Source organism: Danaus plexippus, chromosome 4, assembly GCF_018135715.1.
Source record: "Danaus plexippus chromosome 4, MEX_DaPlex, whole genome shotgun sequence".
NCBI classification, from domain to species: domain Eukaryota; kingdom Metazoa; phylum Arthropoda; class Insecta; order Lepidoptera; family Nymphalidae; genus Danaus; species Danaus plexippus.
The window spans coordinates 3,680,469-3,707,940 of record NC_083538.1 but is presented as its reverse complement, the minus strand read 5'-3'; the positions used below and the strand labels follow the sequence as shown (position 1 = coordinate 3,707,940).

Genomic DNA, 27,472 nt, shown 5'->3' with positions numbered 1-27,472 from the left:
ATTTGCTGTTGTCTTTGTCTGTATGCCTATGAAATTTAGAGAATATTAATATTTAATTTCTATTTAACGTTTGTTGGACAATAAAGTAAACAAATAAATACATGGTATTTAAAAAACTCAAACTATTAAACCAACAGTTTTTATTTGATGCATCAGTTAACAGAATTGGACGCTCAGTCTATGTGATTGCTTAGAGAATTAGAAACGAGAAATATACGAAAAATATATATACGCTTTTTTGGTAACCGATGTATTTAAGTTCAGATTATAGTAAGCATTTTTAATATAAAAAGCACATATCACAATTTTTAAACGTATATTTCAATTTGGTAGTTGAGACCCGATCCTCTTTCACTCTTGAGTCTGATATTGGCGTACGACTGGCCTACTCCTCCAGCGGTTATTGTAGCTAAAGCGTCTGTGTGATCCAAATCCCTGGCAATTATTCCCTGTAAATAAATTAATGTCAACTTTCATTAACAATAATAGAAAAGTGTGTTTGAGTTGTTTATTAACAATAATTGTAAATCACATCCACACTTCTTATATATTTTGTGAAATTAATAAGAAAATTATAAATTTAAAACACAATGTTTATTATACATATTAAATTTTATTAAATCGTATCTCATAAATCTTATTGGTATGAGACAATCAGGCAGACGTACTAGTTTACATATATTTATGTGTGTAAAGATAAAGGAGAATTCACAGCAAAATAATTAATTACACCGAGGCCTCTGCAAGCGATGTTGTTTTAATCATCGCTCGTTCCGTACATCGCGACGTTTCAATAAAGGGTTGAAATCTATTCAATCCCAAAATACCTCGTGTTCATGAAAAGCTTTGCCATGCATTAATAAAATACAAAACAACGCGACTTGAACCATTTATTAACATCCTATCTTATTATACGATGAATTTTTGTTTTCGTTTTTCATGTAAATTCCGCTGAGACGTGAATCTTATTGTTTTTACTCACAACGTAGTGGAAATGATATACATATGCATAACAAGTGACATTTTTGTTTTCACTTTTATCCACAGTTCATCTTAAAACCGATTTAATTTATTTAGATTACAGTTATTTGTTTTAGAAATTGTTGACTTATTTTTTAGATATTTTAAATGTTAAATTGTGGTTAATATTAAATGAGTAACATTATCTTAATTAATTGATACTAAAGACTAAATTATACTAGAATTATATCCCCTTCGAGTTCATATATATTTCTGTTAATTCTTTATGCTTACACAGTTATGGTATCTTAGTAAGATAAACTTTGGGTCATTTAGGTCAATGATCTTGTCCCTAGCGAGCGCTATTCAAAAAAATATATTAAATTATATATTTTTACAGATTATTACGTTAAGAAGTTAAACCAAAAGACTTTATTTTTGTCCTTCGCTGATGTTATTATTTTATATTTATATAAAATAATAGTAATCATTATATAAGTACTAAAATATATAAAGTACCTCTTAGAATTCTATAGTTATGTTTTATCGAATAATTTTCCTTAACACATATTCAATTGTTTATATACTAGGAAAATTAGAAATTTCACTAAGTATAAATCATAAAATTTGTAAAGATGCTTTTAAATTCTAACAGAAAATTTTACATGATAAAAGAAGTTCCGTATAAAAATTAATTACTTTTCAGTTCGGGTACGTGAAACTTAATTAAGGAAACAAGTTCGCCTTAGTTTACCATATTGTATATATTAAGATTTTAAAATATTACATACAACACATTTGTCCACATATGTTTTTTCTGGAAAAAAGTTTAAGTCATATTTTTTTATTGCTATTATTACGTATAGTGTACAAATTGTTAACGTATAACTGAAATTTTTAAAAACTGTGAGAAAGAAAAATATACAGCTGGAACAATTGATATAATGTTGAATGGGTGGTTATTAATATTTTACTAATAATGGTATTTTTAAACACACGCTAATAATACAACTTTCCTGGCCTTATCAAACATGCCATTGTTTATGCGTGCTATCATGAAATGTGAGCTACATTACAATAGACTATTATAATTAAACCATAACATCTGGGTGTGGACGTTAAAATAGAGAGAATTAACTAGCACTACACAGTCATTTGGCACCTTCAAAAGATTTGTATCACACAAAACAATCCTTACCACCAGACAAGAATTTTATTAAACAACCTGAGGTTGAGGTCACATTTCTCACAAATTGCGTTACACCCTCGTAAATGTCAGACGAACTATATTAGTGCATTTTCATTGCCAGCCAGTTGTTTATTAAATAAATAACTTTTATTTCTTTTTGTCTAATTGTTCATTTTGATTTTAATGTGTTCATTTCAAAAGCAATATTAATAAAATTGCCTTTTTATTTACATATGTATAAACGTTGGCGGTCCAATAATAAATTGTGCTTACTATTAAAAAAATAGGAAATTAATCTAAAAAAAATAATAACTAATATCATTGTGATTACTAAAACATTTCTGACATCTGTGAATGAAAAACTCTAAACCTTTATAAAAATAATCACAAATTTTAATCTCAAAATGATCGAAGACGGCCGCTTGCAATACTTCATCGCTTGAAAATTGTCTTCCTTTTAAGTCCCCCTTTTAATTTCGAAATAAATAATAGTTGGATGGAACCACGTTTGAACTGTAAGGTGAATATTTGACTTCTGTGAATACGCTTTGACGAATTTTATTCTTCGAAATACCAGCGGTATGAACAAGGGCGTAGTCATGGAACAACAGGACACCTTTAGACAGTTTATCTCTTTGTTTATCGATTATCTTGTCTGATAATTTGTATATTAAAGAAACATTGTGTTCTTGATAATCCACAATCAAAATAAAAATGACTAGAATATCCCAAACGATTGTGCTTATCAGTTTTTTAGCCGATTGTAGCACCTTATCCTTTCTGGGGGACTTTTCACTCTCATAACTTCATTTCATAGACTCGGGGTTGCTTTGTGATACACAAAAAAAAAACGAAATTATAATTTCATCGCTAGTCACTAGCCGCTTGATTACTCTTTCCTTCTCTGTACCGCTGAAAAAAGTTTCGGTATCCATCTTGCGCTCATATTTTTCATGTGAGATGTCCATGGATTGCACGATGAACGGAACTTTTAGAGAGCCTAAGCCTAGCCGCAGTTTCTCTAATCTTCAAACGGTGGTCACTCAGAACCTCCTCTTCGATAAGATCATATGTTTCGGGAGTGACCACTTCCACAGATCGACCATCGGGACCAATGTCTTCGACGATTTCTCTCCCGAGGCGAAACTCTTTCACCCAATTTTTCATTGCGTGATAGGAGGTGGTATACTCCTTACACATGCCATCCAATTTTTCTTTTATTTGGGCAAGGGATAAACCTTTTTTAAACGGATATTTCATGACACTTCAATAATCACTTTTCAACATTTTGAGAAAATACCCGACTCTCGTTATTCAAATACCTGCTTAACTAAGACTAAGCATTTCATGTCGATGCGTGTTTCCTATTTTAAGTACAGGATAAACGTTCTATTTAATGTAATACAACATGTCGTGTTGAACTATATCAGGCCAGTTCATTATGGGATAGTCTAGGTATATATTGTACAACAAAAACTTAATATTAAGAATAATAGAAAAATGTTTTTGCAAAGGTACATTTTTTGTTTATTATTACTTTGTGAATAAATTTCACTAGTATCGCTCAAGTAGGACATGTAAGATTTGTTTTTATAACTATTGTAATATAAATACTACACAATTAAATATAACTTGATTTATTTTTGTCAAACATTTATGATACGGAATCCTTCAATATTTTTAAAATATAAGGCATGAAAAACTATAGGTAATTAAATTAAATTACGACGTCTTTTAAGTAATAAAATATATCGCGTTTTCTCCGTTAAATGTATGTCAGGGTTATCTTAGCACATTACGACCTTCTCATAACGTCATATATTCACAACATATGAATAAATCGAAGTATACCTATGTAAAAATATTTTTAAACTAAGCATATACCCACACGTACATACTTGTGTGCAATAAATATTATCGACTCATTACAACAAAGAAACAGGAAAATTCCTTAAGGTATCTTGAAAAAGGTCAATCAAAATGTTTGAGCAGAATGTTTTATATGAGGATGACAAAAGCTGTCAGATCTATAAAAAGACAGGCCGAAGGTCAATCTCTGACTCATGACTTAGTACGGCACAAAAAGAACCAATTGAATAATTTACGCATTACAATAAAAGTAGGTTACATAGTCGTAAATTATATATATATAAAATAACTCATAATATTTATTCCATACACGAAACATATTATGTAGAGGAAACTATAATAGTTTTGGTGTGGAATTGTATTTTATCGGGCATAAAATGAAACCATTTGATGCTTTTGAATTGACAAATAGTAAAATAATATTTGGATTATTTTTAACGTTGTGTTTCTATTTCAAATCATACACCGAGAAATATGATAACAGATAAATGATATTATTTTTAGTCGCATTTAGTTTAAATAAATAAATTTTTGTTTCAATGATAAATTGTGATGATGTTTCTTATAGTAAAGTTTATTATTAAGGTTTTTGAAACTACTAGAGTGAATCTTAAACTATTCATATAAAAGTATTTACACATTTTGTGTCATTTTTTCTTAAAAGAATCGGTGAGTAAATTTTATATAGACATGATTACCTTTATAATTTGTTGTCCTGGATCCGAATAGAATACTTCCTTGACTCTCTTTTTGAGCGGGATGGCATTATACTCTGCTTTTTCTTGCCAAAGCAATCGATTGTTAAAACTGGTTCCAACAATAAGATCTTTGCAATGACAGACGCAAAGAAAAGATACAAGAACCACAAATACAATGTGTGCAGTCTTCATTTTAATGTTCGTTTCACGTATTTACTCGAACAAGTACGCTGGTCGACTGATTGACACTGCGCTTACGTACTCAAATAAAAAACTGTTTATCTTAAAAGAGGAAAACACATATTAAGTCTTGAAATGGATCAACGAGTCTATGAGTCAGCAGGTGATTTGTATCTTGTATTTTATAAAGCATATTTGTTTGATATTCAATGAAGCTAACAAGCCAATATTAAATTAGATATTTTTTATATACCTAAGACGGTAGAATAACACAGAAGACTTATTTTTTAGCTGAAGTCGTCAGATATATATATATATATATATATATATATATATCAGTAATACATAGAAAGAATAAGTTATCCATACAGCAAATTATTTGATTTCAACTCAATGTACTACAATTCTTTGGCGTTTCACAGTAAGATTTAAAGAATACATCTTTTATTACGCTGCTTTTCTGAAAACCTTTCAAGTGTTTGGTTTCAACTCAACTTTTATTAGGCTGTAATTATATAATTTAAAAAGCTTTCCTTTGGTTCTAAAGACTTACTACGTTCAACTGCACTAAATAAACAGATAACATGAAACAGGATATAGTGCTTATGGTAGAGGATTGTCTTTGTGGAATTATCTGATAATCCAATTTGCTCTTGCAACAATGTAGATTCCATGTTCTATATCGAGTATTGTATAGTGCTCTTCGAAATAAACGTCCTGTGATGGATTTGCTAGCAATAAAGGTCAGGTCAAAGCAAAATTATGAACCAACGGAAATGTATTATTTACAGACTATTATTGTCTCAATACTTTTTAATGTCTTTTGAACAGAAATAGGGTAAATCCCTTTGGTTTATATCTGTCAGTGTGCCTTAAGTGATGAATACTCATATTACAACATAATAGTATACGCGATAAGGAAAACCTATATCAATACTTATTGTGACTAAATAACTTATTTCAAAACTAATTCATGGGTAAAAAGATTTACGGTTTACGTAGAATATATATAAACTCGTTTAAAATTTTATAATAATATGTTTTTATTTTATTTATTAATGAAGCTAAACTTTATATTGCTAACCAATTGAAATGAAATTGTGCAATAAATTAAAGTTATACGGATAATATTTTGCCTAATTTTGATAATTATATTTTAATTGCAAATATATGTTCATAAACAGTTTCAACCAAAATATCTAGGTTACAATTCAAATAATGAAAGTCATCTGACAAAAATATTTACTATATCAGAATTGTAAAGTGCAATTTTCAGGTAATCAATCACCTTTATAATTAAAAATGATCGGTCCAAAGTTAGAAAGCATTGATAAGTAATCCGTAAGAGAATTTCCAACGTGATTCCTCATGTATAAGGGACAAAATATATAAAATGCTTCTTGTACCTAATTCTAGCTGTAATGGCTTATTTAATAAAGTTACTGTAAAGCAAGCAAGTAGCACATTTAAAACCTGCATGTACTTATATTTTATTTTATTATGACTTTAAATTTTAATTCAATACAAACATATTACCAAAAATCAATTACACGTTAAACAAAAAAATAACTACCCATCTCAGAGTACCAAAATTAAGATGTAGTATACATTTTAATTAGAATGATATCATATGTAAGCTGATAACCTCGGCTTAGTGTATCTTGTTACAGAGAGTTATGATGCGAACGTATCCACCCACCAAAGTGAATACAAATAGAGCAATAAATTGTTCCCATATGTTCATTCTACACAATGCTAGAATCAGTTTGAATAAAATTAAGGAAAATTAATGAAATCTAGAAAATTCAAACATTTATATTGTGTTCTATATACATACATTTATGTTGGAGAAGCAACTCCTAGTATAAAACCACGTTAAACCCTAAATGAAAATATATAATGCAGTAGTAAAGCTCCAAGCAAAAAAATTTCAAGGCTAAATGCTCTATATATTTACTTTGTTTATAGGCTACATTTTGTTCTTTATAGATACTACCAGATCGCTAAGTCGAGTAAAAACTAAATACAAAAATAACTTAGTTATCTGCAAAAGGAATTCTTTATAACGCGCCTGCCCAGCTACTCTGAGCATAATTTATTTTCTGCAAAAGAGTATGCCGCTGAAGCCAAGAGCGTTTGTACACATTAACGGTATGGCTCATGAAAAATCGCTTAGGGAAGAAGCAGGCGAACCCAGTTTGTGGGGCAATATAACGTGGAACTCATTTATCCTTTTTGTGTTCCTTCGCTAAAATGACTATATACATTTGTCGTTATGTACAACGATTCGTCTTGAAATATAATTTTTTATCACCGACATTTTTTAAGATCTGCTCTCATACATTTTGGTTAGAATCTCCAATGTTTCATAAAGAAGCATTGTTTTTAGGTGTCATTAGAATGTTTGTGTATTACATAACATTAAAATTATTCGTAAAAAAATGTTATTTAGTGATTCAATTAAGACTTCATTTGCTTTGTGGACGTGTTGCGAGTTAAACAATGTAGTTCGACCCAAGACTAGCATAATAATTTACGCTAGTTGCAGTTACCCGGAGTTTAGTAAAAAAAAATGTATTAAATAAAATTTTTTTTGAAATGACATAGGTAAAATTACTATAAAAATACCAAACTTTATAGGAGTGTTTTAAATTATAGAAGGGCAAACTTTTGATACAAAAAGTCCTTTCATAACTATAAGAAAGTTTTAATTCAAAATTGTATGATTAAAATTTAATCATATTTGTCTCCTTCGATTTTTTTTGAGGGAAGTTGACTGCCAGGAAAGATTTTTTTGACGTGTATTAGTGTTTTATTATTATCAAGAAAATGTGATGAAATATATGTCAAGATGAAAAAAAAATTATGATATATTCCTTGTAAACCTCACACGATACGCCCTAACCAAATTAATTGTATGTGTAACCTCTTTATTGCATATATTTATGGATATAAAAGTAAGACGTAACTTATAAATAAATATTAATTTAGAATACATATTTATTTTTCAAATAAATAATTCTGAAGTAAATCTCAGTACAATTTTCTTCGTCAGACATCAGGCAATACACATCAAAGCAATAACTTTCCGCTTTTGTAATCTTTTATGCTGTTATGAAAGTTCAATGATTCGTTTCTTGTCTCGTTTTTTGTTTATTTCATATAGAGATCTTTTAAGCAATAAAAAAGTCTTAAGAATAAAAAGTCCCCGTCTTTTTTAATACAGCACTGCACAGATTTTATTAAATGAAAACCATAAACACACATACGAAGTTTTAACGGATAAAAACCACATTTACCTTTATAGAAGTTTCCTACTTTTCAAAAAAATACCTCAAGCAGAAGTTTATCTTTTAAACATTATCCGTTTCTATTGCCATTTTTAATTAAATAAACAATGTTCTCAGAATATTTAAAAACTTCAAGAACAATATACGTTCAAATTTATTATATGTTTGATATTATACATGTAACAAAACAAATACCAAGATTATAAAACTGCAAAATTTTATGTTAATTTTCAGGAAGAGAATATTATTCCTTAGCAATTACTTTCTCTTATTTCGGCATTACTTCATATAATTACTTATAGAATAACAAAAATTCTGACAAAACGAGTCTTCTTTAAGATATTTTAACAACTGTATACATTTATATTCCATTAATAATAAAAAAAAACATATAGGTAATATCGTTATGTATAATATTAAGTCACTTGTTACATGGGAGATTTTTATCTATTTTCTTGTTGAAATATTAGTAGAAAAATTCTCCTACATAATAATTTGAGTACAAAATATAGAATTCAAAAATCACCGGCTGGAGTGTGTGATCTTTATTCTTTCTTTAAATGTCAATGAAATTTTAATTTCATATTTTTGTTTAACAAAAAATTGTTTTGATTTCACTATAATTTTTTTTTTTGAAAAAAAAAACTCTTTTCAATCAACTTCAAAACAGGAGGAGGTTATGAATTCGTCTAAGTTTTTTTTTATGTTTGTTACCTAATAACATTCGACTGGGGAAAGCAATTTAAAGATTTTTTTTATTTTATAGCAAGTGCTTCCCGTTTAGTCCTATTTCAATTTGGTCCAGTTCTGACAATGCCAACAATGAGAAAAACATATAAGTCCAACAATGAGAAAAACATCTAAAACATATAAAAAAAGAATAAAGGATGTCTGCGACAAATGAACGAGTAACTTCAACGCCAAACGATTTCTCTTTTTTATTCATAAGTTCAGATTTCACAAATGGTCCCATGTTGATTACAATGAGACCTGAAAATTAGGAAAATCCCTAAAATCCAAATCCGAAAAATCCATACTGAATACACATTAAGTAATAGCAACACTTTAGGTGTATTATATTTGAACTTCATTGAATACAGATATCGTAATCTTGTTAGCAATCGACTTCAAAAGAGAAGGTTCTCAATTCGTCGGGATCTTTTTAATATGAATAAATGTAGGTTAATTTAGGTTTGGGTTACTTTTAGGTCGTTCTAGTTTAGTATTCTATTATTATATATTAGTGTTTAGTTACTTAATCTGTAGAAAGCACCGACTTCAAAAGATGATCAGATATTAAGAAATTGTTAATATTTATTTATGTACCAAATTAGATTATTGGAAAATAAATAAAAAAAGTTTGTTTATCTACGTTAGGTATTTAAACGATTTTTGTGCATGATATGTAGAATTTATTATTAGATAGGTTAGAGTAGGGGATAGTATTAAAGTGAAAAAATATTTTTTGCTTTTTAGTTCCTGGTTCCTATGTTGTTTTTGAAGTCTTTTTTTTTCAATTAGTAGATTTCTGCATGAAATATTTATTAGTATAATGCTTAAGTGAAGGCATGCCTTAATTTCATATTAATACCCACTTAGCAATATGATAATGATAAAAAAATCTATTTGTTGAATAAAACTTCAAACAAAATAATATAACAAAATAAAAATTAAACGAAACCTCTCAGCATTCCATGGATTCACCGTGCGGATGCCGGGTCCATCGCGTTGCAGGGAGAGGAGCTTCAACAGTGCCTGAGACTTGCGACCCAGATGTAGGTTTAAGGGGCCCCTATCTAATGCGCGTTAAACGCTCACCTCCACTGTTCAAGCTACTCCCTCTACCTAACCAAATTTGAATCGAACCTACTAGAGCTGCCTTCGACGCATGTTACAAGAATTAACAGATGTTAATTCTTGACAAGCCCAAGTCTTTTAGCAGGTGGTAGACAGATTTGGCTGTTATAGCTCTCGCTCCTACTTCTACCGCAAACAAATTTTTATAACGAACATATTCTTAGTGAGTTCGTTAGTGGTCTCGTAATACTTGTTTCTCCTATATAGCATGGTCTTTGGTGTCTTTGGATGTTGGTTTTTCAAGGAACCGTGAGCTGAACTATCGCTTTAAAATTCACAAATCTAAAAATATGTCTGGTCTGGAGGCCGACGCACAAATATTCTTTGGTATTTTGTATTGTTTATCATACGTATCCATCATTATATTCCAATCCTAAGCCGCTTTAATGATAGAGTAAGGCCTGACGTTTGATTTTGTAGCCCTAGTGCCTTCTCACACAAAACATTTTGATTGCTGGTTTGTAGTTATTTACGCTCTTTACGCTCTTGCTACCAAAACACTAACCACTTCACGTATGATTTCTAATACTATATCGTGACGACGCGAGTATCGACCGCTATCAAGGAGTACCCTACATCCCACCAGCAAATGTTTAGCGGTTCCAACTGCCTCCCCACAGATGTAGCAAGTTTTGTCGGTACCTTTACCCCATCTAACTAAATTAGTCTGATCTGGGAGAGTCGTCTGAAACGCATTGAGGTAAAATTTTAGCAGTGCGGTCGACCAATCGTGGATAAAAGTGTTCCATTTTGCTTCTTGTGGGATGTAAAAGCCTCCTATATGTAGCCACTCACTCTGCATTTCCCATCTCATTGCATGGATTTTATATATAAAATTCTCGTCTTGCCACATAAAGGTCTTTAATATAGCTGTATCTTTGGCCTTCCTTCTTGATCCTAACCCTACTCTGTTACTTTATGCCTTTATCATAAACTGTTTATGGAATTGAAGTCTTGATTCTAGCTCTAGGGCATCTTTGTCTTTTGGGAGTGATGTAACGAAGTCATCATGGGATTGTCCCAACTAATTTTCCCAAACTATTGAAATCCCTGAATAAAGCTTAAGAATCAGCCGCTAGCGCCAGCCCGAGCCACTGTCGCTGTCACTGTCAATGTCGCTGAAAGGCATTCAGGCATCACATCGCATCACCACTTCTAGATAACCGTTTTCCTCAAAATATCGCTAGGAGACAACCCAATATTAGGGCTATGCAAATGGTTCAAAGGCTACAATCTGACCACCAATTGTTGGTTAGTGACCAAACTGTAAAAAGAAGATTACATGAAGCTGGCCTTCATTCTCGCAGACCAGTTTGGGTTCCAGCTATGCATGGCTTCGGTTCCAAGAGTATCAGGCAGCCGAAGGAAGCCATTTGGACAACATTATTATTAAGTCTTGAAAATTCCTATGTTTCTACTTTTTAAAAATAGAAATATATTTTTGTGATGTTTCGTAGTTATTTTTTATTGAATATTGAAACCGCCAACACCCTTATGGCCCACCCTGTATAAAACACTTTGTTCCTTTACTTATTGTAATGATGACTTTATTTTATGATAAAATATATTTTTCTTAAAACAAATTTTTCTATATAATAAAATAAACTTAAAAAAATTATTTCTGCGCTACAAATTAAAACAACATATGCAACGCTGCTTATCGTTGGCGTCTAGTGGCGTTCTGTTTTCTTTTAATATAGTGCAAAGGAAGCCAGCTGATATACAATATTATTTTGAAAATTGCTTTTACTAATAATAATATAAAATATAAAGATCGCTTATGAAATTCAAATCTAGATTTGTATGTAATAATGAAGATAAATACTAGTGAAACTAACTTTGTGATTAGGATGGTAATTTGGCAACTTTGATAATATAATCAGTAACTTCAAATATGTCACAGATTTTAACTGCAATTGAATTGAGAACTACAGTAACTCAATAACGTATTAAACAATTTGTATAAAGCTCAAATACAAACCATTATAGTGCTACTGAGGCTTAACAGTCGTGTGTTCGCCTGACACGCAAATTTTATTAACAAGTTAAAATACACGGCATTAAGTCCTTACAGGTTTTATTAAAAATCTAGGTCTAACAGGTCAAGCCTATTTAGTATATGAAATGGAAATTAGCGTTACTTATATTGGAATATTTTTTACCTAAACTAATTACTTTATGCTATTTTTATAAAGCTGTTTATATTTTTTCTACCATGAAAGAAACTCTGATTTCTTATTTTGACGCTTTATTTCATTAAATTCTATTACAGCAATTGTCCAATGACAATGTGGGTATGTACCCATATTGTCATAGTGTCGCACTATGTTGGATGCTGAGATTTAATTGCATTTTAGAACCCAAACATTTAAGGAATGCACGTTTCGGCCTTAGAATTCAAGTTGCTGTAATTTGTTACACGAAAATTTTGAATTCAATTTAAAATTGCTCGTTGTCGATTTAGTTAGTTGTTGTTTATTTCATGCTAAAAAATGATTAGTTTTACATGCAGTAAATAATTTTTTTTAAAGATTATTTCAAAACTTTCAATACATATAACAAATTCTCGTCATTATGTAATCTTTTTTCCAACATACGAGCGGTTAGTGTTTTGAGATACGAAAAGACAAAAACCTTATTTTTCTTTCTTATGCCAACTTAACGAAAACAGTATGTAGATTTTAACCTTTTGCTTGAAAGAAAGCAGACAACGCTTAGTCGTTCTTATTTCAATCAAAATTTATGAATGGCAATTTAAGAATTCTGTTAATTCTTTCATGTCTCATAAGTAAATTTAGGTTATTAAAAAATATATATTGGTGTAAAACTTTTTTATTTTCATAAAATTTTGTAAGAAATCTTCCAACGCTATAAATTAAAACTTTTTACATTATACTTTTAGCTTTAAGAGACGTATTTTCAGATAATGAATGAATTTACTTATACCGGCTTCCATTTGCCGTTACCACGGCTAGGTAATTCAGATCAGAGATACGTTGTCTTTTAATTTGCTATTGTCTTATGCAAATCAGACCCTTTTTGCGGCTTAGTCGGACTCGCTTACTATGAGAAACGACGACATTTTCGGCGACTTGATTTTACTAAAATATAATTTTCTAAGCTATAAGACATTTGCTAAGAATTTATCCGCTAGTTATCCTGTTTTAAAATTAAGATAACTAAATGTTGTGAATTAATGGACATTTGTTGTTCGTGCAAAAAATTGAGTTTGAAAGGTTTAAGATGCAAATTTTTTTTTTAAAGATAAAACCATTTTTATGAACTAATTTTAACACGATACGACTGTGCCCGAAACCGATGTGCTATAAATTCTAGAGGAATTTGAAATAAAAATGGTACAAGCAACAACGATAGATTCCTTTGCATTTTTAGGATCTTACCAACGAAAATAATGCTGCAAACAAATCATAAGACGCGACCCCCTCTGATGAATGAAAGGTAACTATTATCAGAGGCATTCTTTAATTGGTTAAACCTAGAAGCCTCCCATCCAGGTATTATCTTGTCAGTCTACTAAGCAACCTAGGGGAGCCACATATCAGGATGTTTTGTTTTCGGCCTCAAAATGGAAATGAAATATGGATTGGCATGTAAAAAGCCTTCCCATGGAATGGGGAATTAAAATGAAATCTGTATATAGTTGATAAATTCTTCCGTCTTTATTTTCATAATTGCATATAAGCAGCAATTTCTCTCACGTACTGAAATCCAAAGAAACGTGCGTTCACACTTCAGACTTAAGGAACATCGGCCTTCGAGCCAAATCCCAATACATTCATTAAAATGAAGCTCCAAACATGAAAATTTAACACGTCACAATTAACTCACTATAGGGTCTCCTGTCATCAGACTTTCACAGAAAGTTAAAAGATTCACCAGTGAAACATTATCACAAATTACATTCAACAATAATAATGGCGAGAGTAGAAGAGGGTCTATGATATTATCGTCATCTACATATCCAGTTGCAAATAACTTCAAACCACCGACAGGGTTTAGCTGTATTGGTATACAAGTTGAATAAATCCAAAGTATCAGACAGTCTGGTCTGGTAATGAAGACCGAGGTCCTTCGGGACTTCAAGTGTTGTCGTCCACAGTATCCTTCATAATCTCTAGAGATAACTTTTCTAGGCCTACTGTTCCCTACACTACGCTAGAATGGCATTCGTTCATAGAAATCTGAATTTTTTTCCAACCCTACTTAACGGATTCATACACACATCACCAATACTTCAAGTTGAATGCGTTGGGTAGATTTTAAGACACTTAGACCATATGACGCTAATGTGGCTAGTGGTAAAACGTATTTATACTTAAAATTTAATAACTAGTATTCTAATAATAGTAACGGCAACTATTTGTCAGTTAAGAACACCTTCATCACAGAACTTATGAACGTAATGTTGACACTTACCTATCTATATTTTAATTTGACTAAATGACTATACTATCCTTAATAATATGCAGTTATATAATATGGAGTTTCTAATATACTAATATTCAAAGTAAATTTATTGCCTCATTTGGATCTTGGTACAAAAATAAAGACGGAAATTTGCACTGCAGCGTCGTGAAGGTATAATTACACATTTAATGGTATTCCCTCGTAGAAGTTACTTAGGGGAAATTTGAATAATTTATTACGATACTTTGAAAATTTCAATTTTTCAAAAATTTTATTAGTAACATACTTCTAACTATTCACTACAATATTCTGTTAAAAAACTGCAAAGTTTTGATAAATAATAAGATTTTGATTAGCTCAGATTTGTAGAAGATTATATATATTACTAATGAGGAATAAAATATTCGTAAATATCTACTAAAAAACATCTAAACATAACTTATAACTTGCTCCTTTCAGACTAATATAATTTCAATGGATATTTAAATTGGATAAACATTCTTTGACCTTGAATTTAAAGCGGAGAAGGTCGAATCTCGTGAAGCTGGGATTAGAGTCAAACGAAGAAAAAGAGAGGCGGGAATAAGCCGTAATCCATGAGACGTGACCTAAATACTTTCTTAAACATCGAACATTTGATCGTGAAAACAATTTAATTTAAATTTATATTTTCTTATCAGATTACATCATTCGTTATTTGCTTAATTTTGGATTTAAATACTGTCAACCAGTATTAACTTCACAAAATCAGCAACATGAATCACTGCGGAATTTTAAATAGTAACTTGTATCACTTATATTCAAGTAGCAATTTATAACTTTATACTCTCATTAAATTATATTATTAAAGAGTCTAATTTTATAACTATTATATAGTCTTTTCACAAGAAATTCCTCAAGGGCCATATCAAAGAACTGTCTAAGCAGAACGTCTATTGTAAATAAACCAGTGATGTTTTTTTTCTGACAAGCTTATTACGTAATTACAAAAGGACAAGAAGTGTGTGCCATGGTTTACTACAAACGTTACAAGTTTTTTATAAAAATTAAAACTGCCAATACTCACAGCCATAAAAAAATTAGGGCGCATGTCTAGAATTTCAGACCAAAAAAATATTACTTTAGCTTTCATCCCCCGCAAACTACTCCCACAAGGATTTTTTTCATTAGAGTAGCTACATTAAAACGTTTATCTTTAAAAAAGCATAGTTCAAACAGAAAATATGATATTTTTCTTAAAGCTTTTTAATAAAAATAAAAAAATATTATTAAATTAACTTGTAACAGTCTTGATTTAGTTAACTGACTAACAAAAGGAAAGCGGGTTCAAGAGTGTGCAAAGCTAGAGTTAATTTACCCGACCACAGTGAAATATTTACATCAAAGCGATAATAGCTGCAGTCGTAACAACATAGTTGTGGATATAATATAGTGATTGGGCTAACGATATGTAATTTACACGTACTTAACATAGGAAATTGTTAGGTATGGCAAATAATACATAAAGGTATTAACAATGTTTCATATCTTTCTGTCCCTATAACTTACACTATATATTTTTTATATTATGAATTTAAGTAAATGCCTGTAAAACTTGCTATATCTTATTACAATAGTTTCTATAACACTTGAATAATCGATAAAAATATCAGTGACCTCATTTCAATCAATCTTTAAACAAACTTGGTGGATGAGTTTATGTATCCTCTTAAGTTTAAAAACGTTGATAATCCTGTGAGATTTTGATTTTCCTAAAGGACTTTATTTAAAACATCCGTCTCTTTAATCGCTAAAACCTCTTCACAACTGCACTTCTTTACACTGCTAACCATTACATTATTCACCTAACATCTTTTGTTTTAACATTTTATAATTATAACAATAACATAAATTTCTGTCCTTTAAGATTTTCACGTTTAACTTTGAATTTTCCAAAAGAAAAATATTTTTATAATTTAGGTTAATTTTTACTTATAAATAGATTATTAATTTTATATATATATACCCTTAAAATTACGTACTCTAAAAGGAAAATAAAACTTGTCCAATACAAGGGTGTTAAACTTTGAGACAAAATTTCAATTAAAATCAAAAACAAAACAAATCGCCTATTTACTACAGCTCCTGTTACATATATCGACGAAAAAGAGAGATTAATTTATAGCAAGTCATTAATTTCTGCAATACCAAGAAATTTCCTAAATAAAACATTCCTAAACAAATATATAATATTTAAGTTATGAATGTCGTCAATCCATTAGGACCACGGTTATAAATAGGTAGCTATAGAAGACAAATATGCTAACCATTAAATTCATTAAGCAGATCAACAACTCATCATCTAGAGATTGCTATAGAGATAAGTGACAATTATTATTTACTTATCTTAATAAGAAAATAAAAGACAAAAATTTAATTAGAAATGCTTGAAAAACTTTACGTTATTTTGGGCTCAGAAATAACATATTTAATATAAATACTACTTAAATAACCAAGTAAATGAATTGCAACTAAATATAATTGTATGGTTTGTTGCAATATTTTGAAACATTATATATTTACTAATTACATATATATATCGTGTTTTGGATCCTTTAAAGCGAGCGCTGGTTTCAACTTACTATTGAATTGGATCTGATTCCTGTGAAGCAATTCCTATTTATTTACTCGAGTGAGAGACCCAGCAAATTTATTAGGGATGTTAGAATTCTTTAAGTAATTATTATTTATAGAGTTATCATTTTGTTAAAATTTTTGAGAAATTTTAAAACCGTCAACAGGTTTATTTTTAAGTATTTATATGTAAATAAAGGGAAATGTTAGTCTAAGATATTCATTTTTTATAAGAATTTTTGTTATTACCTTTCATTATATAATATTATTAAAAAAAACAACCGGAACATACAATGCATGTTATACAATATTCCGTTTCTGGCTTCAAATTTGCTTTACACGGCTATCTACAAAGGCCAAAGCAGAAGTGAGCCAAACTAGGTATTATTGAAGCAAACATTTCTGAATGACTACATTTAACTCAGTTTTGCTAGAAACGCCAAAGCTCTAGGGACAGACATGAACGTGAATGATGGCCCTGTTGACTATTTGCCTCCGCTGAGACTCAGTGTTTGATTTCGGGAACTGTCGACACCCCTTTGCTTTACATGACTCGTGGGGCTAATATAATTTTAGTGTAACATTTAAACTTTATAATATCATGTTTACAACTGGTTCTCAGTCCATAACTGTCCTGAAATTAGTGTTATTTATGGTGGGATGGAAAGTTAAAAGATTTTGAACTCTGTTTCCTGGTATTATATGTTTAGTTGGGAATTCAAGTTTGAATTATATTCTACATATTTCGAGTATTATCTATTTGGAATATTATTAATGATTCAAAGAAAATTTTACAATAAAATGAGTTAGGTAACAGATTAAATACATTTGCATCATCATCGTCACCATCATCAGCCTATCGGAACCCGCTGCTGAGAAAAAGCATCTTCTCACATAGAGAAGGTTAGAGCATTAATCACCATGCTTGCTCAAGGCGGATTGGTGATTTCAAATTACAAGTCCAGGTCTCCTCACGATGTTTTGCTTCACCGTCTGTCAGTGGTGTCTAAATACTCTCAGAAAGTACATATGACTCAGAAAAGATCACATTGGTACTTGCCAGGTTTCGAACCCGCGCCCTCACGTATGAGAGGCGGGCCTTTAACCTCCAGACCACTTCTAATTATAGTTATTCCGAAAGTATAAGAACTGAACACTTTAATTATATATTGCCTGTTGTTCGGTTATCGACCAATAATCAATTCCCAATCCAATAATGATTAATATCAGGACCAAAAAAGACATATCGTATTTCGTAATAACACACATGAATCGTTTTAATACAAATGAAACATTAATGAATGCCGTCTAGCAAAGTTAAATGTGAATGTTTAATTAAACGTTTTTAAGTTTCGTAACATAAAATTAATGAACTATATTTATTTTAATAAGCATATTCGTCATTAAGTGTGATTAAAGAATCATATAAAAAGAGATAAAAGTAAATTAAGCTAAGGATGTGATTTTTTTATCTTAAAATATAAAAAGACTGTACAAATATGCTTACTTGTAAAACGAAAATATTTATTAATCCCATACTTACGTTTTGTTTCAGCTTAATGTTACTACTTATACATTATAGGAAATAATTTTTATAGATTATGTTTTCACCATATCACTTGCTATAGGTTTGTGACTCTGATGCATTGTGTATCCAGGCGTCCAGTACTTGAATATGGAATTCACTTTACAACTTTGAACTTCTTCTGCTTGCTGTGACATCTTTAAAACTTCAATGATTTAATACTCGATTGAGATGAAACTAAATATTACTCTGATGATTTATGATCAGATGCATTAAACCAATTGCTGTAATAATATAAATAACACTTTAAATAAAACCAGTCATATATAATAACACTTTAAATAAAACCAGTGTTTTAATAATGAAATCATAATCAATTCTCTTTAACATAAGAAAATAGCTTGGGTTATAAAAAGCATCTGACTCCAACACCAATTTACATAACATTTTTTTTATCATGAAGGTGACGTCGTAGAAACTAAACCGTTCATTTTAAAACATATCTATTCCTGAATTATTTCAGGAATAGATAAGATATATTTATATATATCTTTATCTTTAAAAGTCGATAAATGAATTAAACTAATATAAAATGTACATAAACTATGTTTGTTTCGTGTTAGCTCAATAACCTTTATCCGGATTAAAGGGTTGGGTGTAGGTATAATCCTTTCTTATTCCTTACTAAATGGATATTGAAAAAATTATATGGCCCCTCTTTATCGGAAGCACTTTTTTGTTAGCTCTATTTTGCCTTTTGGAATGACGTCAATTTAAGGTGAATGAACGAGCGAAATCCCTCTACATGGAAGAGGCGGTCCTGAAGAGGTGATGAGTTTATACTGAACCATTTAGTCAACGGGGCACCTTTGAACCGGGAAATTGGCATGAGAAGTGAGTCCGTTACTCTTTCGGCTGACAAATCAATGTTTTATTTTGTTGTTCTGATTTTAAACGACGGCATCATTGTGATGAATACAATATATATTCGTCCAAACTTCCGAACAGATATATAATTCACCATAAAAGTCATTTGCTCTAGTAAACATTATTTAAAGTGATTTAAAATAAGACAAGCAAAGAAAACTATTGGAAAATAAAGATAATTATCCAGACTTATTTTTTGTGAATATAAAAACTTAAAAAAGATATTTTTATGAAATATGTGACAGTAAAGAGTAAATGGTTTTTGAGCTGTGAGCAACAAGCGTTTTGTGGTTTGGTATTGCCAACTTTAGTTCTGTTTAATTTAACATAGTTTTACATCATTACAGCAACTGGCAAACTTTGTGTAGCCACTGGCATGTGGCTAAAGTATAACAATTTACCCGTAGGCTTTTACCAGATATAGTCGACATTCCTGTCATAAATTCAAATTAATATAATTTATGACACTTCAGGTAAACCTCAACAGTCATCAATTATTTGTTTTCTGTATATTCTCATTATTTTATTATATATAATAATAAAAACAAAATAAATGCTTTAAAACATTCTGTTTAAATTCGTAGCGTTATAAAATTTGATATCAACGAGATCAAATTAATGCACTAGATATTTATTTATTACTGTTCACATCCTTTTGGTTGTTTACATTAAACAAAAACAGGATTTCTCTTGAGTATTACATACTAAGCTCCATTTCGTAAATGCTCCTTAGCGGTTCCTACGTTGAATAAATTATTGAACTGGTACGCCAGCTCCCCTTTATCCATATGCGCATAATGGGGACGCTAAAGTATGTGAAAATTGACAATTAATGGTTCCCGCAAGGCAGAAAAATGTTGCGGACTTTTCTCTACCACGCTTATTTACATGTGCTGAAATTTTTAAAACTTTCGCCACTCAATAGTTTATTATGTGGACATCTTTGTTATGATTAAAAAATATTAATAATTTTCTAACATCTTTTGCTCTCGCGTTAGGGAAGACTACAAAAAAAATTTGTGAGCATTTAATTTATGACCTGTTTATTTATTTTGATTCTGTAATAGCAGAGATTGTTAATGCAGAATTATCTTATCTATCATTAAATTTAGAACGTTTCTTTAGTATATGTATAATTTAGAAAAGCTTTTGGGCCCAAGGTCGTGAGATGTAATCGTGTAATTTAATGAGCCGAAGAGCGGTCTCGATCAAAACTGCCTCCTGCGGATCAACTTATGTATGTGGGGTCTAACTTTTAATGAGTTTATAGCAGTCCCTAGTGGCTTTACAAATCTATGAAATTTATTTTTGATTATCTAATTCTATCTGTGTATGTTCATATTATTTAAATAAAATTGGTTCAAATTATTTAAATAAAATTGGTTATAATTTACTCATTTATATATTCGGTTGTAATGAAGAAAAATACATATAAATTTAAATGTAAAAAAATATAAAGAAATATTTTCTGATTAAAAAGTATTCAAAATGTGAGAGTATTTTAACTTATCTTATTAGAACAAAAAAATAAAGAAATCTTGTTTTAGTTATAATCAATTTGATCGTGAAAAATCTTAATAATGTAGTTCAACCTATTTACAATATTTATAATTCAGGCACCGATTGTTACATGTCGTAACTAGCAGGGCCAGAGTTTTTAATTTTAAAAATATAAACCAGTTCAAAACCTTCAGAACATCAATGATTCCTAATTTTTACTATTATTATTTATAAAAATAAAATTTTGTCATAAGAAATAAACAGCTAAATATAATAGTACTTTATTCATTGTTTACACCCGATCGCATCTCAATCTGGCAGAGGTAAACTATTTACAATGTTGAAAAACTTACCCATCTTTAGATGCCATATAAACGTGATCATTCTACCGTGTTTGCATAAAACGTTATAGCAGATTGCGGCCGTGGGGAAGGTATCAACGATTCGTTGGTGCCATCTGCTCACATTTAGATCCCTTATAAAATGTTACTGCGCATTTCCACACGTGGATATAGGCCGAATCTCGCGGTTATTTCGAAAGCAGCTTTTTTTATGACAGTCATTTAACATACTGTTTAGCATCATATTTATATTTCGTCGTATGATCGATGATATTTTAAGAACAAAAACATAACCCTTCTCTGAGCAGACTGACTTTTTAAGTGTTTTAGTTCACATACAACGAATATGTCAAGAAAAGAAAGCGGTATTCGGCGACCCTTCTCAAAATATGTGTTACAGCACGCACACGTGTGCAAAAAAAGTTTGATGATATTGTATATTTGAAAATATATTTTAAGTTGATTAATACATATATTTGATTTAATTAAAATGTAATATTATACATATAATATTTATTTTTTTAAATAACAAGGCAGCATTTTAAAACAAGGAGTGCGTTTTGACACACAATAATAATTGTATGAAACATTTTTGAATATCTTAAATTTTATTTAACTGTGCTTATAAAATGAATATTCTCTTATCTAATAAAACCAAAATAAAAAATTATTCTCATATTATATTTAATTCTACAGAATAATTGACTCTTTAATTAGGCTTAAAATCATAATTACTTATAATAATATCACAATGGTCCAATAAATATTGTGAAATTAGACATGTAACGTATAAAAGTCATATGTGAAAAGAAAATCAAGAAAAGTAGAAGATTCTTATGGCGCTTAGTTTTCGATACAATTTTCAACTTATTTATAAAGTCACGGAGAAGAATGTACAGATTCTACTTTTTCAAAGACACTTTAGATTTAATTCCTCGGTTGACAGCAGTATATCAAATAACAGTAGATTAGGGACTAGTGAGCTTAAACCGATCATAAAGTCCGGATCCAGATATGATTGCAATAAAAACGCTAGGTACTTATATATAAGCTGGTTCTTGCTGTTATCATTCGTTGCGTTTTTGGATTGTGTTTGGGTGTGCTTAGGTTGTGTAAGATGGGAGATAGAGAGTATGATGGGGGGGGGGAGTGCCCGGGGGGGGAAAACGGGCCTTTTAACTGGGAATGAGTTTGGTGCGGACGACTCAATGTCGTCGCGCCCAGAGTCGGTGTTGGGAGCCAAGCGCCTCTTTTCGGAGGTGTCAGGCTCCGACACCGAGACTGGGGGTGATGTCATCAGAGAGAAGGTTCCGGCGGGAAGGCGAGGCCGCGGTCATACGCTGGCTAAGGCCAGGAGCTTCCTGCGGGAGCGTGAAGAGGAGGAGTCAGAGGCTGCCTTTAACTCCTGCCTCGAGAAAAGCCTCGGGAGGGAGAAGAACGGGGCAAGGACGAAGAAGAAGGAGCTCCCTGTGGAGCTGGAAAGTATGGGGGCGGAAGGGATAATGATCGAGGCCGAAAAGAACCTCGATGTTATCAAGGAGCTAGTCGGGAAGAGTTCGAACCTGAAAGGGGGATACTCTTCCCGGATCATGAGGGCCTCGGCGTTCCTACGCGAAGCACTGGATGTGCTGGTGACGCGAACGGAGGCTGAGGAGACCCGCCGTCTCAGAGCTGACATTGGTCGGCTCCAGAGAGAAAACGCGGGTCTCAAGGAGGAGGTGCGCGCTCACCGGGAACAATTCCAGGAGATGTGTAAGGAGAGGGCTTCGATGGTAAGAGCGGCGGCGGATGGTCCCATAAACCGGGACCAATCTCAAGTGCTGGAGGCCAACATCGCCAGGTTGGTTGGCAACCTGGTGGATGGGCGGTTGGCCGCACTGGAGTCCCGGCTCAAGCGGGAAGAAGTAGCCCGCCCTCCCCTGGCGGGTGACAATTCGGTCGAAGCCATTGCGGCCAGGAGGGCGATTCGACAGGCGGCCCTGCAGAGGGGGTCCAAGTCATCGGCCCCTTTGGCGGCGCCACCGGCGCCGGTGGTATCCTCCGACGAGGATTTCCCTTCCCTCCCTGCGCCTTCCAAAGGGAAAGGCAAGAGGTCTAAGGGAGGGAAGGAGGTGGTATGGACTGCATTCGGTCCATCCACATCGGCTGGGGGGACAGATCGGGGTAAAGTGGGGAACGGAGCCAAAGCGGCGGGGTGGACGGAGGTGGTTCGCCGCAAGGCCCCGAAGAAGAAGGAGGTGGTGCCGGTGCCGAACACGCCGGCGCCGCAAACAAAGAAGAAGGTGGGCCCTAAAGAGGGCTCCAAGAAAGTGGCGCTCCCACGCTCCCAGGCCGTAATGCTTAAGTTACGGCCTGAGGCAGCGGCCAAGGGAGCGACCTACTTGTCGGTCCTCCTAAGGGCCGAGAGGGAGGTTAACACGAAGGAGCTGGGCATCGGGCCCCTGAAAATCCGTGCATCAGCAACAGGGGCCCGCATCATCGAGGTGCCCGGCTCAGCCAGCGCGGACAAAGCCGACGCTTTGGCCGCGAAGCTGAAGTCCGTGCTGGCGGAGGAGGCGGAGGTGTCGAGGCCCGTGAAATTCACGGACGTAAGAGTAACGGGCCTCAACGACGCGACGACCGCGGACCGGCTAATAGCCGCGGTCGCGCAGGAGGGGGGCTGCACCGAGGCCCAGGTCAGGGTTCGTAGCGTGCGACCTGGGCCTCGCGGCATAGGCTCTGCCCTGGTGGAGGTGCCGGCTGCAGCGGCGAAAAAGTTGCTGCAGCTGGGCAGCCTGTCAGTCGGGTGGAGCCAAGTGCGGCTCTCGCATATGGAGGCACGACCCAAGCACTGTTTTAAGTGCTTGGGAACGGGGCACGTCGCGGCCGCGTGCCCTAGTCCAAAAGACCGCAGCGGTTTGTGCTACCGCTGCGGCAAGGAGGGCCACAAGTCCGCCCAGTGCTCCGCGTCACCGCGCTGCGCTGTGTGCGCTGACGCGAGCAAGCCGGCGGACCATGTGATGGGGGGTCATTCGTGCCGCCCCCCATCCACCCGTGGGAAACTCCCGGTCCAGCCACAAAGGGCGGGGGTTTCGAGGCGGGCGTCGGGAGCTGAGATGTCCGAATAATGGCGGGACATCTCAGTTTCCTGCAGGCCAACGGTAACCACTGCGCCGGGGCTCAGGACCTCTTCCTGCAGTCCATGGTGGAGTGGGCCGTTGACGTGGCGGTCATAGCGGAGCCGTACTATGTCCCTGCCCTACCTCATTGGGCGGGAGACACGGGCGGCTCCGTGGCGATCGTCACGCGGGCGGGCGCCGTGCCCCCCCTCGCAGTCAAGGCGAGGGGCCACGGGTATGTGGCGGCGGTTCGGGGGGAGATTGCCATAGTCGGGGTATATTTCTCCCCGAACCGCGACCTGCCGGCCTTCCAGAGTTTTCTCGACACTCTCGGACCGGTAGTAGGGCAGTTAGCGCCTCTCCAGGTCGTTGTGATGGGGGACCTCAACGCCAAGTCCACGGCGTGGGGAAGCCCTCTCACAACACCCAGAGGGAGGGAGCTGGAGGAATGGGCGTTAACTGCCGGGCTGTCCCTACTCAACACGGGGACAGTCCAGACGTGCGTGCGACGGTCGGGAGGTTCAGTGGTGGACGTCTCTTTCGCCACTCCGACCATCGCACGCAGAGTGGAGGGATGGAGGGTTGAGGTAGGAGTGGAGACGCTTTCGGACCACCGCTACATACGGTTCGAAGTGTCTGCCACTCCTGCCGGTCGCCGGAGTCCAGCGTCGAGTTCCTCGTCGTCCCGGGAGAGAAGTCGGTTCCCGCGTTGGGCCCTGTCAAGGCTCAACCGGGAACTGGCTGAGGAAGCGGCCGTTGTCGGCCGCTGGAGTCTCCCGAGGAGTGCGGAGTTGGGGGTGGATGAGGGGGCTAGTCGCTTTGGGGACGTTCTCCATAACGTCTGCAGAGCGGCGATGCCCCCCATTGGACGTCGACCCCCGCGGGGTGCGGTGTACTGGTGGTCGGACCACATTTCCGACCTCCGGATCGCCTGCAACGGGGCCAGGAGGGCATACACCCGGAGCAGGCGACGCCGCCCCCAGGACGAGGAGCGTGATGGCCGGCTGTACAGGGTCTACGTGGCGAAGAAGTTGATCCTGCAGCAGGCCATCTGCCGAGCCAAGGAGGCAGCCTGGCTGGAGCTGGTGGAGGGGCTCGATCGAGACCCCTGGGGCCGACCGTACAAGAGGGCGCGGAATAAAATCTGCGCCCAGTCGGCCCCCATCATGGAGGTGCTCCAGCCGGCTGTTCTGAGGGGGATCGTCGGGGAACTCTTCCCCGACGCCCCGGCGGGATTCACTCCCCCCAGGATGGCTTGGCAGACGCTGGAAGAGGGCGACCGCGTTCCGCCCACCGTCACGGAGTCTGAAATGGAGGCGATTCTGGCTCGCCTCCAGAGTAAGAAGAGCGCACCGGGTCCGGACGGGATGCACGGGAGGGTTCTGGCCCTCTCCCTGGTGCACCTCGGAGGAGCCCTCAGGGAGCTGTTCGACCTCTGTCTGAGGTCCGGGCAGTTCCCGAGGGCCTGGAAGGAAGGCCGGCTATGCCTACTTCCGAAAGGCAGCCGGCCTCTGGACTCGGCTTCGGCGGTGCGACCGGTGGTTATGCTGAACGAGGCGGGGAAGGCTTTTGAGAAGATTATAGCCACCCGTCTCGTTCGGCACCTGGAGGAAGGCTCGGGACCGGGACTTTCAGAGTCCCAGTTCGGGTTCCGAGCCCACCGGTCGACCGTCGATGCTCTCAAACGCCTGAGGGCGGTGACGGAAGAGGCGGAACGCAGAGGAGAGGTAGTGTTGGCGGTGTCGCTGGACATCGCCAACGCCTTCAACAGCCTCCCACACAGCGCGATACAGGCGGCACTCGAATACTTCGGAGTGCCCCTGTATCTGAGGAGGCTGTTAGGCAGCTACCTCTCCCAGAGGAGGGTGGCAGTCGAGAACCGGAGGGGGTCCATAGAATGGTGGACAGTCGACAACGGCGTTCCACAGGGTTCGGTACTGGGACCTGTTCTGTGGAACGTCGGGTATGACTGGGTCCTGCGGAGTCGCCTCCTCCCCGGGATGGGTGTCATTTGCTATGCAGATGACACCCTCGTCTTATCCCGGGGACGAAGCTACAAGGAGGCGGCGCGGCTGGCCGAGGTCGGTACTGATCTCGTGGTCAGCCGCATAGAGAGGTTGGGGCTTCGGGTCAGAATCGACAAGACCGAAGCCCTCCTCTTCCGCGGGACTGGGCGGAAAGGACCCCCGCCGGGTGCCACCCTTCTCATAGGAGGAGGGAGGGTCAGGGTGAGCCCGACCATGAAATATCTGGGGCTCACCCTTGACGGAGGGTGGACCTTCGTGCCCCATTTCAGGGAGTTGGGGCCGAAGGTAATGAGGACGGCAGGTGCGCTGGGGAAATTCCTTCCGAACCTCGGAGGACCCAGCGCAGCTTGCAGGCGGCTATACTCTGGGGTCTGTCGGAGTATAGCCACGTACGGTGCTCCCGTTTGGGCTGATCGACCGATGAGCCGCGGGGTCAAGGCCCTACTGCGCTCGGCGCAAAGGGCACCCGCGGTGAGGGTGATTAGGGGGTACCGTACGGTCTCCTGGGCCGCAGCGACGGCTCTTGCTGGCGACCCGCCCTGGGATCTGGTGGCGTCGGTTCTCGCCGAGGTGTTCTCTTACGTCTCGGGTAGGAGGGCTCTCGGAGAGAACCCTTCGTCAGAGGAGATCCGGGCGGTTCGCCGGCAGGGGGAGTCGCGCCTTATGCGGGAGTGGGGGGAGGACCTGGCGGGCCAGCCGTACGGTAAACGTACAACGGCTGCGCTCCGTCCGGTCCTAGAGCGTTGGATGAGGCGGAAACGCAAACCCCTTACTTTCCGTCTGACGCAGGTTTTCACCGGGCACGGCTGCTTCGGTGACTACTTGTGTCGGGTGGCCAGGAGAGAGCCGGGAGGAGGCTGCCATGAGTGCGGCGCTGCGGTGGACTCAGCCCAGCACACCCTCGAGGTGTGCCCGAGATGGGCTGCGCAGCGCCAAGACCTTGTGGCGGCGCTCGGCGGAGTGGGCTTGT

The 27,472-nt window shown here is 36.3% G+C and overlaps 1 protein-coding gene across 1 annotated transcript; it reads right to left on the bottom strand.

Annotated features, from left to right (window-relative positions):
• Nucleotides 1-299: 299 nt before the first annotated feature.
• LOC116768578 (uncharacterized) lies at nt 300-4,979 on the bottom strand. Its single transcript, XM_032659323.2, has 2 exons — nt 4,717-4,979; nt 300-449 (listed from the first exon to the last, which is right to left on the bottom strand). Exons 1-2 carry the CDS (start codon nt 4,906-4,908, stop codon nt 309-311), a joined length of 333 nt encoding a protein of 110 aa, XP_032515214.1. The 5' UTR covers nt 4,909-4,979; the 3' UTR covers nt 300-308.
• Nucleotides 4,980-27,472: the final 22,493 nt, after the last annotated feature.

What these genes read in the sequence shown, in the direction of transcription:
- LOC116768578 (XM_032659323.2), bottom strand. Translation starts at nt 4,908, where the DNA reads ATGAAGACTGCACACATTGTATTTGTGGTTCTTGTATCTTTTCTTTGC. An exon ending in CAGGACAACAAATTATAAAG is followed by an intron (nt 450 to 4,716) that starts GTAATCATGTCT and finishes ATTTATTTACAG; the next exon opens with GGAATAATTGCCAGGGATTT.